This window comes from Myodes glareolus, chromosome 24, assembly GCF_982192425.1.
Source record: "Myodes glareolus chromosome 24, mMyoGla1.1, whole genome shotgun sequence".
Lineage (NCBI taxonomy): Eukaryota > Metazoa > Chordata > Mammalia > Rodentia > Cricetidae > Myodes > Myodes glareolus.
Window position 1 is genome coordinate 16,406,902 of NC_142049.1, and position 13,322 is coordinate 16,420,223.

Sequence of the window (13,322 nt, forward strand, 5' to 3'; positions counted from 1 at the left end):
TAAATAAAACATATATTAAATTAAACTCTAGAGTTGAGCACATGTATTAAATCATTTTGATTCAAATAACCATCTGTAATTCAATCTGATTTTATTCTTCTACGAGCATGTATTTCAGTGAGAGCTCTTAACCTATATTTGCTGATGTAATTTTTTTACTAATAGAAAGGGGTTTCTTTTTTTGGCTAGTGTGAGATCATCATAGTTCTCTATCCCTGTGCACATGTGTGTGCTTGTACACCTGGTTTTTTTTCTCATTTCTGAATTGAAGGAATTATGTCTGCATTTTGTTAAGTTCTTCACATTGCAAAAGGATTGGCTACACTGTTGATGACAAATGGTTTGATTTTCCTTCCAGAGAATGTCAATGCAGTGATGGTAACATTGCCCAGCGTCAGCACACATGAAACCTTGAAGATGCATCACAACCTTTAAAGTGGCCAGACTAACCACAGTGATGCACACCTTTAATCCCAGCGCTTGGGAGGCAGAGCCAGGACCCTCTGTGTCAGTTAGAAGCAAGCCTGGCCTTCTAGCAAGTTTCGGGCTAGCCAGGGTTATACTGAGACCCTGTCACACAGAAACACACACACCCTCGTCTTCTTTACAGATAGAAGAGATAAGGCAATATAGAAAATGAAAGGAACAGTGGGGAGGTTTTTGCAATTTTTCCTGACATAGAAGCATCTTGCCATACCACAGGCTAGCTTCAGATTTGCTATGGTGCGAAGGCTAGCCTTGGACTCCTTGTCCTCTTTTCTCAGCCTCCCAAGTACGGGGATCCCTCATGTGTGCCACCACACCTAGGAGGGAAGGCTATTTTGAGTTGTGTTTAATATGAATTTCTAAAAATATGTATACTAGCTAAATATGGCACACAGCTATAATCAGCTCTTCAGAAGCTGATAATGCAGGAGAATCGTAAGTTTGAGTCTCAAAGTAAGATTCTGACTTACAAAAAAAAACTTAAAACTTTGTGCGCTGATTGTTATAGTAGGCTGTTTGCTTCTTTTAGCAGGTGTGATATGTGACTTTATAAAATCTAAAAGGTAATCATGTCTGAATAATATATAAATAAAATGAAATTCAAATTATTGCTTTCAACTTAGATTCCTGCTACATATCTGACGGGGGATAAGACTGACTCAGAAGCAGCAAATATTTACCTCCAGTTATCAAAAAAAGACCCAATTATCAAGCTCTTGTATGTCACACCAGAGAAGGTTTGTATTAGCCTCATTCTTTCCAGAGTAACGTTACAACGCACTAAAATACATCTGTGTTAAGGACGTGGTCATAACTTTTTATATACATTTCAAGAATTAGACTTTCACCCTAGACCACAAATGGTAAAATTTTCTCCATCTCCTTTATGATTCATTCTTTCTCCAGTTCTGAACATTTGAGAGTGAGTTACAGACCTACCGTTTTAACCCTAATGTACTTCAGTGTGCATCTCCTGACCATCTAGCTTTCCCTTAGTAACCACAGTGTGATTTCCCATCAGGAAATGTACAGCGACACATACTGTTCCTTACCCTGTTAACCTTACAGTGAGGACCTTTCTGAAAGAGAAATCCCTGTTGAATTTTCTTTTCTCTAAACAGTTCCGTGGGTCTGACATTTTAGGAGCCTGTGGGCCAGTTTGGAAGACTGTGCCTCAATTTGTTTCTTGCTGATTAGATTCATGGTCCTTAGCCACAGGGCTGTGGCAGATGTGGTAGCATGTTCCCACAAGTGCTATCAGAGGACACTGGTATTGACTCATCCAATTAACCAATCACTTGATTAAAATAGTACTGCGGCTGCTTCTCCTTCGTACTTTTTCGTTCTCCTTTTGTCTTTGGAGTTAGTAGAAACCCTGTGGTAGGGGTTCCCGAGGCTGTAGAACTACCCCGTCAGACAGCAGAGTTATTAATTTCCGTTAATGATTCGTTCTCAGTTATTACTTTAATGAATGTCGAGTTCTGATTTTACTAATATAGTCAGTCCATCCTGGCATAATGAGAGTTAAGTGTTTATCAGTGTGAACTTGTGGATTGTTTATTTAGTGAGTTTCAATCAATTACCACTATGTATTTTGATGTTCTAATTGCCTAGATTTGACCAGTGAGGAAACGTCATCAACTTGGCTTGTGTCCTTTACATATGTCCCTGTCGACACATGCTTGGGACGTCTTTGCTTATAGACAAAGCTAGAGTGTAAGCTTATAACTGTCTATATGTGTAATACATAGAGTTTTCCCTAATGTCACACACATACAAAACACACATCTCAAATCCTGTTATCGGGGAAGTGTGCTGGCCATATAACCCAATGACGTTTGATCATGGGGACCTACGTGATAGAACCAAACACATTAAATCTTCTGACCTACACACATGTGTACCATTGTGTACACGCACCCACCCCACACATGCACAAACATAAAATTAATAAATAAATGTAAAAAAAATTAAGTTCTGTTACCAAAGTAAATAAATGGTTACCCTCAGATATGCTGAGGCAGACAAGAGTTTTTGAGCCACTAATCTGGTAAGTAGAACTGTTGAATGTGAGTAAGCATACTAAAATGTCACCTTTGCTATTTACTTCTGTTCTCTTCGTAGATATGGGCTAGTTTAATAGGGAGTAATTGTATGATGGTGACAGTGTCATTCAGATGCGCGTTCAGAACTCTCCCTTGTCTCTGATCCAGGTTTGTGCAAGTAACAGGCTTATTTCCACTCTGGAGAATCTGTATGAGCGGAAGCTCTTGGCACGTTTTGTCATTGATGAAGCACATTGTGTGAGTCAGGTAAGTGTGTCTCAGAAGATGAGCGAGTTTATACCTCCAGTAGTACTCTGAGTGTGTATTCTGCTGCCCCACTGAAGAAGAAAGTGCTTCCTCTGTATTGACCAGTGTTTGCTTTCATAGAAGAGAGATACAAATAATCTAAAAGCGGTATTTTTTTTCCCCAATTAGTGGGGTCATGATTTTCGTCAAGATTACAAAAGGATGAATATGCTTCGCCAGAAGTTTCCTTCTGTTCCGGTGATGGCTCTCACAGCCACAGCGAACCCCAGGGTGCAGAAGGACATCCTCATGCAACTGAAGATCCTCAGACCTCAGGTGTAAGTTAATAAAGGGAATGGCTTTTGAGACTCAGCCCTGTACATTAGAATCAACTATAGGGCTTTAACACTCCAAGTATCCAGCTAAACCAGAGTATTTAAAGTTGGAAGGCTTTTTTTTTTTTTTAAAAAAATTCAAGTGATTCCAGATACAGTCAAATTTGGGAACAGAATCTGGGGTTTTTCTTTACTTATCAAAATGAACTCTCAAGAGCAGCTGAGATGGCACAGCACATAAAGGCGCCTGTGTCCAGGCCTGACTGCCTGAGTTCAATGCCTGGTATCTTTGTGGTGGAACAAGAACACTTTCCTGCCTTGTTGCCTTTTGACCTCCACAAGCAAGTCCCAATAAACAAGCAAGTAAATATAAGCAAAAGTAAAGTTATCCCACCATATTCTTTAGAATTGGGAGAAATCAAATTTGGTACTGGGCGAGCCTGGTGCAATCTCTTTTCACACATCTTATTTTGGCCTGAAGGAATAATGGTTGAACAGAATATTGAGGATTTTTATTTTATTTTTGCAATGATTTATTTTTATTTTATGTGTATGAGTGTTTGTCTGCATGTGTGTCTGGGCACTGCACTAGTGCCTGGTGCCCATAGAAACCAGAAGACATCAGATCCCCGGGACTGGAACTACAAATGGTTGTAAGTTACCATGTGGGTGCTGAGAACTGAACCTGGATCCTCTGGAAGAGCAGCAGGGTTCTTACTTAAATGCTGAGCCATTTCTCCAGCCCAAGGTGGATTTTTCAAGCACAGCTTTTGGTCATTAGAAAATAACAAACTGATATGGTGACTCATGCATGAGGGAATGACTTAAGCTTATGAATTCAAGGATGGCCTAGGCACCATTAAGACCCAGCCTCTAAAGAAAAGGGAAACTGGCTGTGTGAATACTGCAAACATAGCGCAGCAGAGTAGTGCATGCCACTAATCCCATCGCTTGGTAGACTGTAAGCATAAATGTAATAAAAGGCACACAAATGCTGTACATACACGCATGCACATAAAATGAATAAATCTAAATAAAAATAACAAAAGTATCTCTCAAAGAGGTGTGCCCTGAACTGAAAATTTATATGAAGACTTTGGGGTCATGAGCAACAGAGTTGTAAAGCCTTTGCAGATCACAATGGCAACTACTAAATTCTCATACCTAGAGCAAGCAGTTCATGAAGCACTCTAGGTTTCTTCCAGCCTTTAAGTTGTTTGGTACCAGCCTAACATACTTAGTTGCTAATATCTCTTATATACCACTAATGACCATTCTTGAGTGCAAGAATTTTAGATTTCTCAGAATTTTGTGTGTATAATCACAAAATGTGAAGTGGAATGTTTTAATTTAATGTCATTTGCAATGAGAGATATTTATGTAAATTTGGGATAAGAAATATATTTTGCTTACATATTAGATATGTGCTTTACCACTATATTTAAAACTTTATACTTTAGGTTTTAATAAATGCTGGATGCTAGAAATTTGTTTTTACAAATGCTGTACTTTCTATAAACTGTTTACTCCTGCCCCCCTCCTTGTGGTTTTTGTTGAGATGTTGTACAGGGTCTTGATATTAAGCCCTAGCTGACTTGGAACTAGAATATAGACCAGGCCACCTCACCTTCCCACATGCTGTGATTACAGGTGTGCACCACTGCAGTGGGTTATGTGTATTGTCCTTGTGTGCATGTGCATGTAGGTGCTTATGTATTTGGCCAGAGGTCAACGCCTGGTGTTCCTTAGGAGACATGTGCCTTGACCTGGAGTTCACCATGTTGGCTAGGCTGACCAGAAAGATCCAGGGATCCACCTGTCTCTGCCTTCCCAGTGTTGGGATTACAAGTGGTAAGCAAATGCTGTACCACTGAGCTGTCAGTCAGTTATATTAATTGGCAAAAGCCCACAGCTAGAAGAAACCATGTAAATTCCCTTGCATTTGAATGACTTTCTGGAAACATAGGGCTTATGTTTTATGTTTGAATGAACAGCGCACATATTTATCTAGAGGCAGGCACCTCGAATCTGTTTCCTGGAACTGTGGGAAAGCAATGTGCCTGAGAAAGCAAAATTACACATATCCGGATACTAGCACATGGTTTCTTGTGCAAATCTGATACTCAGTAAGAATGAATAAGTGAAACATATGGAAGGGTGTGGTGAATGTGGATAAAATGAAACTCTGTTGATTCCTTAATATATTTGGTATTTCTGCTTTAGAAACTTCTAATTCCCATAGAAGAAGTAGATTTTAAGAAGTGCTTTCTGATACATTGTCTCCTGATCTTTTTCTGCCATTGGGTCCTATTTGAATTAATTTGCCAGCTGCTGCTGTGTCATGGTCTTAGTGAATTCAGGTGCTCCTCGGTTTAGAGTGGTGGTCCCAGGTGCCTCTCTTCCTATAATTCTGGGATAATATTCGTCCTCTTTAGCTTGTAAAAATAAATTTGATTTGTGAAGTACAAGAATAGCCAATTATTAAACACAAGATTTCATGCAGTTCTCATAGGACCCTAGCAGATGAACTAGGAAAGAACAGAGTCAGACTAATAAATGAACAGTGCACAGCTTCAGTAGTAGCTAACACAGCTTGCCCCACAGTGTGACAACTGCTACTCCTCGCAATGTATATGACATTTTGTGTATCCACCATCATAAAAGTCCTGCATGATGTGTAATCCTCCATTTCCTCATTCTCTAGATAAAGAAACAATCACAGCACCCATGATAGAAAATACCTGAAATTCCAGGACTTGCTTTGTGGTTTTGAGACGGGGTCTCACTATGTAACCCTGGCTAAGCTGACCAGGCTGGTCTCTAACTTAGAGAGACTGACTTGCTTCTGCCTCCTGGGTGCTGAGATAAAGACATACACCACCACACCAACAAACATCTCAGCACTTGGGAAGTAAAGGCAGGATCAGAAGTTCAAAATCATCTTCAATACATAGCAAGTTAGAGCCTCTAGTGCATGATATATTGGGAAGTGTGGGGGTAGAAAGATGGCTCGGTAGTTTAAGAGCACTGGCTGCTCTTCCAGGGGACCTAGGTTTAATTCCCAGCACTCAACATGGTGACCCACAACCATCTATAACTCCAGTTCCAAGGGATCTAACGCCTTCTTCTGGCCTCAGAGGACATTACCTACATGTAGTGCACAGACATACATGCAGGTAAAACATTCACACACATAACAAATAAATGTTAAAAATTAAAATGTAAAGAACTGACAAAATGGCTCAGTGGGTAAAGGCAGTTGTCATCAGCCCTGACAACCTGAGTTCAATACTCATGGTGGAGGGAACCAGCTCCCTCAAGCTGTCCTCTGACCTCTGCATGCCCACCATAGCACATGCATACACATACATATGCACACATACACAATAAATAAAATAAAATGTCATTTAAATTTGTTTTTATGTAGAAGTTGGTCTGTAGTGATATTTTATGTGCATTTTAATAAATAAAGCTTGCCTGAAGATCAGATTGCAAAACTAAGCCACTAGAGGCTGGGGAGTGGTGGCACACACCTTTAATCCCAGAACTCAGGAGAATCAAGGCTACCCTGGGCTACACAAGATCAACCCAGAAACAGATCCAGGTGGTGGTGGCTCACACCTTTAATCTCAGTGTTTGAGTGGCACACACCTTTAATCCCAGCACCAGGGAAGTGGAGACAGGAAGGATTATGACTGGGCAGAGAGAAGAATATGAAGGGGAAGAGACAGGAGCTCAGTGGAGTCTAGAGTCTGAGGATTCATGAAGATAGGATCCTTTCGGTCTGAAGATTTGGTAGAGGTAAAAGGTCTCCCTAGTGACTGGCTGCTATACATTTCTGATCTTCAGCTTGAACCCCAATATTGTCTCTGGGTTTTATTATTCGTGCCTCATTGGTCCTCTTCTACCATGTGGGTGGGCTCTGGGGATTGAGCTCCGTCATCAGGCTTTTCAGCAAGTGCTGAACCCGGCTAAACTGTCTCACCAGCCCTTCAGCAGTTCGCATTGCCAAGCAGAGGCTGGCAGATCTCAGTGAGTTCAAGGCCAGCCCGGTCTACAGAGTGAGTTCCAGGACAGCCAGAACTGCTACACAGAGAAACCCTATCTCAAAAAACTTAAAAAAAAAAAAGATAAACAGTCACACTGAAATGAAGTAACTTGCAAAGTTCATAACCCTAGCAAATATAGGAGTGAGGACTACAATCCTAGCAATCTGGCTGCAGAACCCTATAAATAGTACTTTAAAATGCAAAAAGGAAGCCATGATTAAAGATGTAATTGTAGACTAGGGTAATCAGGAAGTCAGCATTATAACCCAGTGTGGCTGTACTGATTTCTGCCTTTCATACCACCGTAAACTCACCTATTTAGAGTCCAGGATTCAGTGCAGTGTTTCCCGTTTTCTTATGGAGTTACACAATCGTCACCGCTATCTACTCTTAGTACATTTTGTCTCCCTTAAGAACTTTGTTCTCGTTAACAGCTAATTTCTTTTCCTCCTCTGCCCCAGGCAACCATTCATTGACTTTCCAACTTCACAGATTTTTGCTATTCTGGACATTTCGCATACAGGTTAATTATCCCCAATGCTTGGGACCAGAAGTGTTTTAAATTAGAAGTTTTTCTAGGTTTGGAATATTTGCATATACATAAAAAAAGAGCTATTTTAGGGATAGACTTAAGGCTAATTAAACATGAGATTCATTGTTTCATATATACTTTATACACAGAGTTGGGAAGTATTTTTAATTTTTTTACTTCAGTTATTTAAAACATTTTTTTACGTTTATTGTGTGCATGTTTGAGCATGCATGTGCTGTGTGCAGAAGTCAGAGACAGCTTGCAGAAAGTGGGTCCCTCCCTCCATGTGGGTCCGTAGGATTGAACTCAGGTTGTCAGACTTAGTGGCAAGCCCCTTTGGCTGCAGAGGCATCTTACTAGCTTTCGCTTACTCACCTTGAAACAGTGTCTTACAGTGTGGCCCAGGTTGGTGTAGAACTCACTAGGTCGCTTAGCCTTACCTCAGATTTCTGTCTGTTTACCTTGGCATGAGGAGTCAGGTGTGCAGCATATCACCCAGCTCAAGAAGATCACTTTATTTATTTTCATCTTATTTCGTCTTTTGAGATGGGAATCACATGCATGTCAGACTATCCTCAAACTCTATGTAACAGATGATCACTGTGAACTTCTGATCCTGTATTTACCTCCCTGGTTCTGAGGTGACAGGTGTGTGTCGTCATATCCAGTATGTGGTTGTGGAGATCCAGACCCAGGCTTTGCGTGTCTTAGGCAAACACTGTGCCAGCTGAGCTGCATCTGCAGCCCAGGAAGGTGTTCTTAAACAGTGGTTGTAGTGTGTCTGTGTTTTCACACCATCCTGTTTGTCAGATGAGGTCAGGTGCGGGTTTTTCCTATCATTGGTTAATATGCCTCCTTGCTTGCCCCAGGTCTCTAGATTGAAGTCCCCAGTACCCAACAACAACCAAGCACATGCGAGCGAGTGCTTTTTTTGTAAACAGCAAGAGGTGGTTTGTTTGTTTTTGTAATTTTTTAGATTAATGTACATGAGTATTTTGCCTGTGTGTATGTATGTGTTCTATGTGCATGCCTGGTACCTGTGGAGGTCAGAAGAGGGCATCGGATCTCTATGTATTGGAGTTACTGATGGTTATGGGTCACCATGTGAGTGCTGGGAATGGAACTTAGGTCCTCTACAAGAACAAGTACTTTTAACTAATGAGCTACCTCTCCAGAGCAGCCCAAACAAATACACTCACCATTTTATGTTCACTAAGTGAGATTCACAAAGCCCATTGTAAAGTGTAATTTAGAGCTGGAAGCTGGCTCAGTGATTAAAAGTGATTACTGCTTTTTCAGAGAACCTGAGTTCAGTTCTGAGCACCTACTCACAGCTGCCTTTATCCAGCTCCAGACCTCATGCTGCCTTCTGACTTTGGAGTGCACCCACACACACAAGATATCTACACAGATACATAAATAAAAAATAAAATTAATTTTTTAATATTTATCACTTAGAATGTGAGTGCGCAGTATTAGCCTAGAACACATCTAAGCCCCGGGAAAGTCCCTAGCATTGGGAAAAATGGGAGGAGGAAGAAAAGTGCTTTAATTCTTACAGAATTTAGATACAGAGAGACAGGGTCTCTCTATAACCATAGTTTTCTATGTAGACTATGTAGACAATCTGACTGTGAACTCCAAAGATTCCTCTGCCTCTGCCTCCCACATGCTGGGATTAAAGGCTTGCACTACCACCTCCTGTAGTGTGAGCTGGTTTTGCTTATTCTATCACATTTACATGCGTGTAAGTTATATAAATATATATAAAAAAACGTTATATACATCTCCTGAACCAAAATTTTCATCCGATTTAATTCTTAAAATTACTAGTTAGGGGCTGGAAAAACTGCTCAGTGGATAACAGCACTTGCTACCAAGCCTAATGACCTGAATCTGTTCTCCAGAACCCACATGGTAGAGGGAGAGAGCTTACTCCCACAAGTATGCAGGCGTGAGTGCGCACAACACACACACACAAATAAGCGAAATCATTGCTCATCCTTATTGGAGTAGTTACATGTCTGCGTTACTTTCTTTAAATGCATACTTCATTTAGTATATCTAAACAGTCTTGCTGTGCAGCCAGGGTCAGCTTCTCAAGTGACTGAAACTTCGGGAAATACACTGCCACATCTAGCTTAAATATGTTTCAAAAATAATTTTAGGCATAAGCTTTTTATTGAGATTATATCTGTTAATGAGTTAAGAATTTTCTTTTTAGTTTACATATCTACAGATGAATTGATTCGGTTCATACATTTTTACTTTTAAGGGTTTAAGCTCTGGGAAATGTTGCTGACATAAACATGTAGATGGAAATGAAAAGCATTTTATTACAGCAATAACACTCAATTATTCGAATTTCTTCTGAAGCATACGCCAAAATTACATCATGATCTGTCATCAAAAATTATTTTTAATGATCTGTTAACTGGCATCTCAGTTAAGTATTCTAAATTTTGGGGACGTAAAAAATTGGAAAGTATTTGACTAACAAGCATATTATTGTTTAGTGTTTTTTTCTGGGCCATATTCTGTTAAAGACTTTACTAGGTATTATCTAATGAATGTGAGATATTCTTTTAACTTTTTATAGAGGAGCTACCCTGTATCTGATGTGTTTGAAATGTCTTGACAAGATTTTCTGTTAACCTTTCTTAAAAAAATATATTTAGGAAGGTTCTTGCTATAGAGCCCTAGCTGTCCAGAAACTCACTATAGACCTGGCTAACTTGAACTTAGAGAGACCAACTTACCTCTTCTTCCTGAGCTCTTTGGCTCCTGAGTACCACATCTGGCTTGTTTTTGTTTTGTTGAGACTTGTAGCTTGTGGTAGCCTTAAACTCCTTAAACTTGCTATATAACTGAGCTAGCCTTGAACTCCTGATCCTCCTGGTTCTGCCTCCCAAGCACTTGGAGTTACAGACATATATTTATCATTTACAGGCAAATTTGTCATTTTAAAGGCAATGTTTTAATACAGTCTTAGTCAAGATACAGTGAAATCTAGTTTGGGGTTTTTGTTTTGTTTTGTTTGTTTTGGTTTTGGTTTTTGGTTTTTGGTTTTTTTGAGATAGGGTTTCTCTGTGTAACTTTTTAGAGCCTGTCATGGAACTAGCTCTTGTAGACCAGGCTGGCCTCGAACTCACAGAGATCCATCTGCCTCTGCCTCCCGAGTGCTGGGATTAAAGGCATGCACCACCACCGCCCAGCTGGATTGTTTGTTTTTTAAGTACTTGTTGAAATAATTCATGTGCCATAAAGCTCAGCTATTCATAAGGTACAGTTGTGTGTGGCTTTTATATTTTCATAAAATTATGTGCTTGTCCCTACAGCTTAAGTCTAGAATGTACTTACATTATCCTCCAAAATGGATTTGAGTTAAGCTCAACTCTTTGTTTCTCCTCTCTCATTTCTTTCACTGGGCATATTTGCAAGAATCATCTAGGTAATTGTGTGTGTGTGTGTGTGTGTAGATCCCATGACCTCACCAGTGCCAGGTGAGGACTTGACCCCTGAGCTGTACATGCAACCTTAATTCTTCATTTTTGTGGTTGAAAAGTTTTCATTTGTGTAGGAGTTCCAAATTGTCTTTTTTCCGTTTATTTTCTGGTAGGCACTGTCTCTAGTTGGATATCTGGTGATCTCTAACATCCTATTTTCCAACAGGCAATGCAGGATTTGTTAGAAGCAATAAACTCTGAGTTTCTGTTTACTTTTCCATCATAACAGACTCATGAATGTTGCTCTCCATTAGTGGCCTGCAGACCTTTTGTGGTAGAATGATTTGTTTGTTTTGGTTTTAATTGGATTTGTGATCTACAAGTTTATGTTTAAATCTCATTTCATTTTGTTGTTTTTTTTTTTTTAGTAAAGGTTTATTTGACCAAATTAAGTAGTAAATAGTTCTGTTTTTCCAATTATGTCACAAATCAAACCATTTCGGATTATGTTCCAGATGTTTTTAATAAGATTCATCCACATCATTCAACTCACATTTTTAACCTGTGATCTAGTGGTTTATGGTGTGTCCTAATTTGTACACCATCATCACAATTTGCCACTAAAACACTTCACCTATTATCCATATTCCCTTCCCCTTTCTCCACTTACCGCACTAGCCCTAGGCAACAACTAAGATTATGCACTTTCTGTGCATAGGTTTGCTTATCCTGGGTGTCTCAAATAAATATTCATTCTGTATGTATATCATCTTTTATGAATGACCTCTTCAATTTTGTGCATGTGTGTCTACACCATGGCAAGCATGTGGAGGTCAGAAGCTCACTGGCATTGGTTTTCTTCTTCCACATGTGGGTCCTGGGATCAAACTTGGGTCATCAGATTTGGCAACAAATACTTTACCCAGTAAGCCATCTCGCTACCCCCTTGACTACTTTTTAACAGATTATTTTTTTTAAATATTTATTTATTTATTATGTATGCAATATTCTGTCTGTATATATGCCCACAGACCAAAAGAGGGCACCAGACCTCATTACAGATGGCTGTGAGCTACCATGTAGTTGCTGGGAATTGAACTCAGGATCTTTGGAAGAGCAGGCAATGCTCTTAACCTCTGAGCCATCTCTCCGGCCCCATTAACAGATTATTTTAAGATTTGTTCCTGGAGGGGCGGGAGAGATGGCTCAGAGGTTAAGAGCATTGCCTGCTCTTCCAAAGGTCCTGAGTTCAGTTCCCAGCATGGGCATGGTGGCTTACAACTGTCTGTAACTCCAGTTCCAGGGGATCTGACACCTTCACACCAATGCACATAAAGTGAAATAAATTATTTTTTTAAAAAAAAGATTTGTTGCTGAAGAAAAATACTCCATTGTGTTATTTTAGTGCCTTCTTTAGCCACTCACCTAATACTAGGATCATTTCCATTTTGTTGGTTGTTAGGAATAAGGCTCTTATACAAGTTTTTGTGTGGGCGTGTGTTTTCATTTCTTTTGGTGTACTCCTAGCAGTTAGATTATCAGGTCGTATGGTAGCTCTACTTCACCTTTTGAAGATTTATTTATGGTGTGTTTGTGTGTGCCAGCCTGTATGTATGTGTAGGAAATGATTCAGGTGCTTGTGAAGTGAGAAAGGGGAGTTTGATCCCCTGGAAGTAAGTCCAGGCAGTTTTGAGTTTCCTGTTGTGGGTGCTGGTTACCAAAGTCAGGATTTATGCTAGACTTATATGTTCTTAACCTCTGAGCCATCTCTCCAGCCCCTGTTTCACTCTTTAAAGAACTATCAAGCTGTCTTCCAAAGAGGCTGCAACATTTTACATTTCCAACATCCATCTGTGCAGGTTCTGACTCCTCCATGTACATTCCAATGTTTGGAGCCCATGATCGAAAGCCTTTGTTGTCTTAAATGAATGAAACACTCTCCTAAACATAAAATGTAGTTTAAAATGGGGAGCGGGGAGACGTAAAGTCATTCCTGTACTCAGTTCCCCTGGCTTTCCTGTCAGTAGGAAGCCCACATCAGCTCACCTAATTCTGGAAATTTCTTCATCATTCATATTTCTAGGCAATTTTTTGAACAGGGTCTCACTAATTAGCTCTGTCTAGCTCTAAACTCCATATTCTCTTGGCTGGTAGTAAGTGGTTGTTAGTATTTTAACGAGACT

General features: G+C 39.9%; 1 protein-coding gene across 1 annotated transcript in view; it reads left to right on the forward strand.

Annotated features, from left to right (window-relative positions):
* The window catches only part of Blm (BLM RecQ like helicase), an 80,215-nt gene that overhangs the window by 38,353 nt on the left and 28,540 nt on the right, over nt 1–13,322 (forward strand). Inside the window, exons 10-12 of the mRNA XM_048434937.3 lie at nt 1,110–1,223; nt 2,700–2,798; nt 2,967–3,115. Coding sequence (XP_048290894.3) covers nt 1,110–1,223; nt 2,700–2,798; nt 2,967–3,115 — 362 coding nt within the window. The remainder of the gene's footprint in view (nt 1–1,109; nt 1,224–2,699; nt 2,799–2,966; nt 3,116–13,322) is intronic.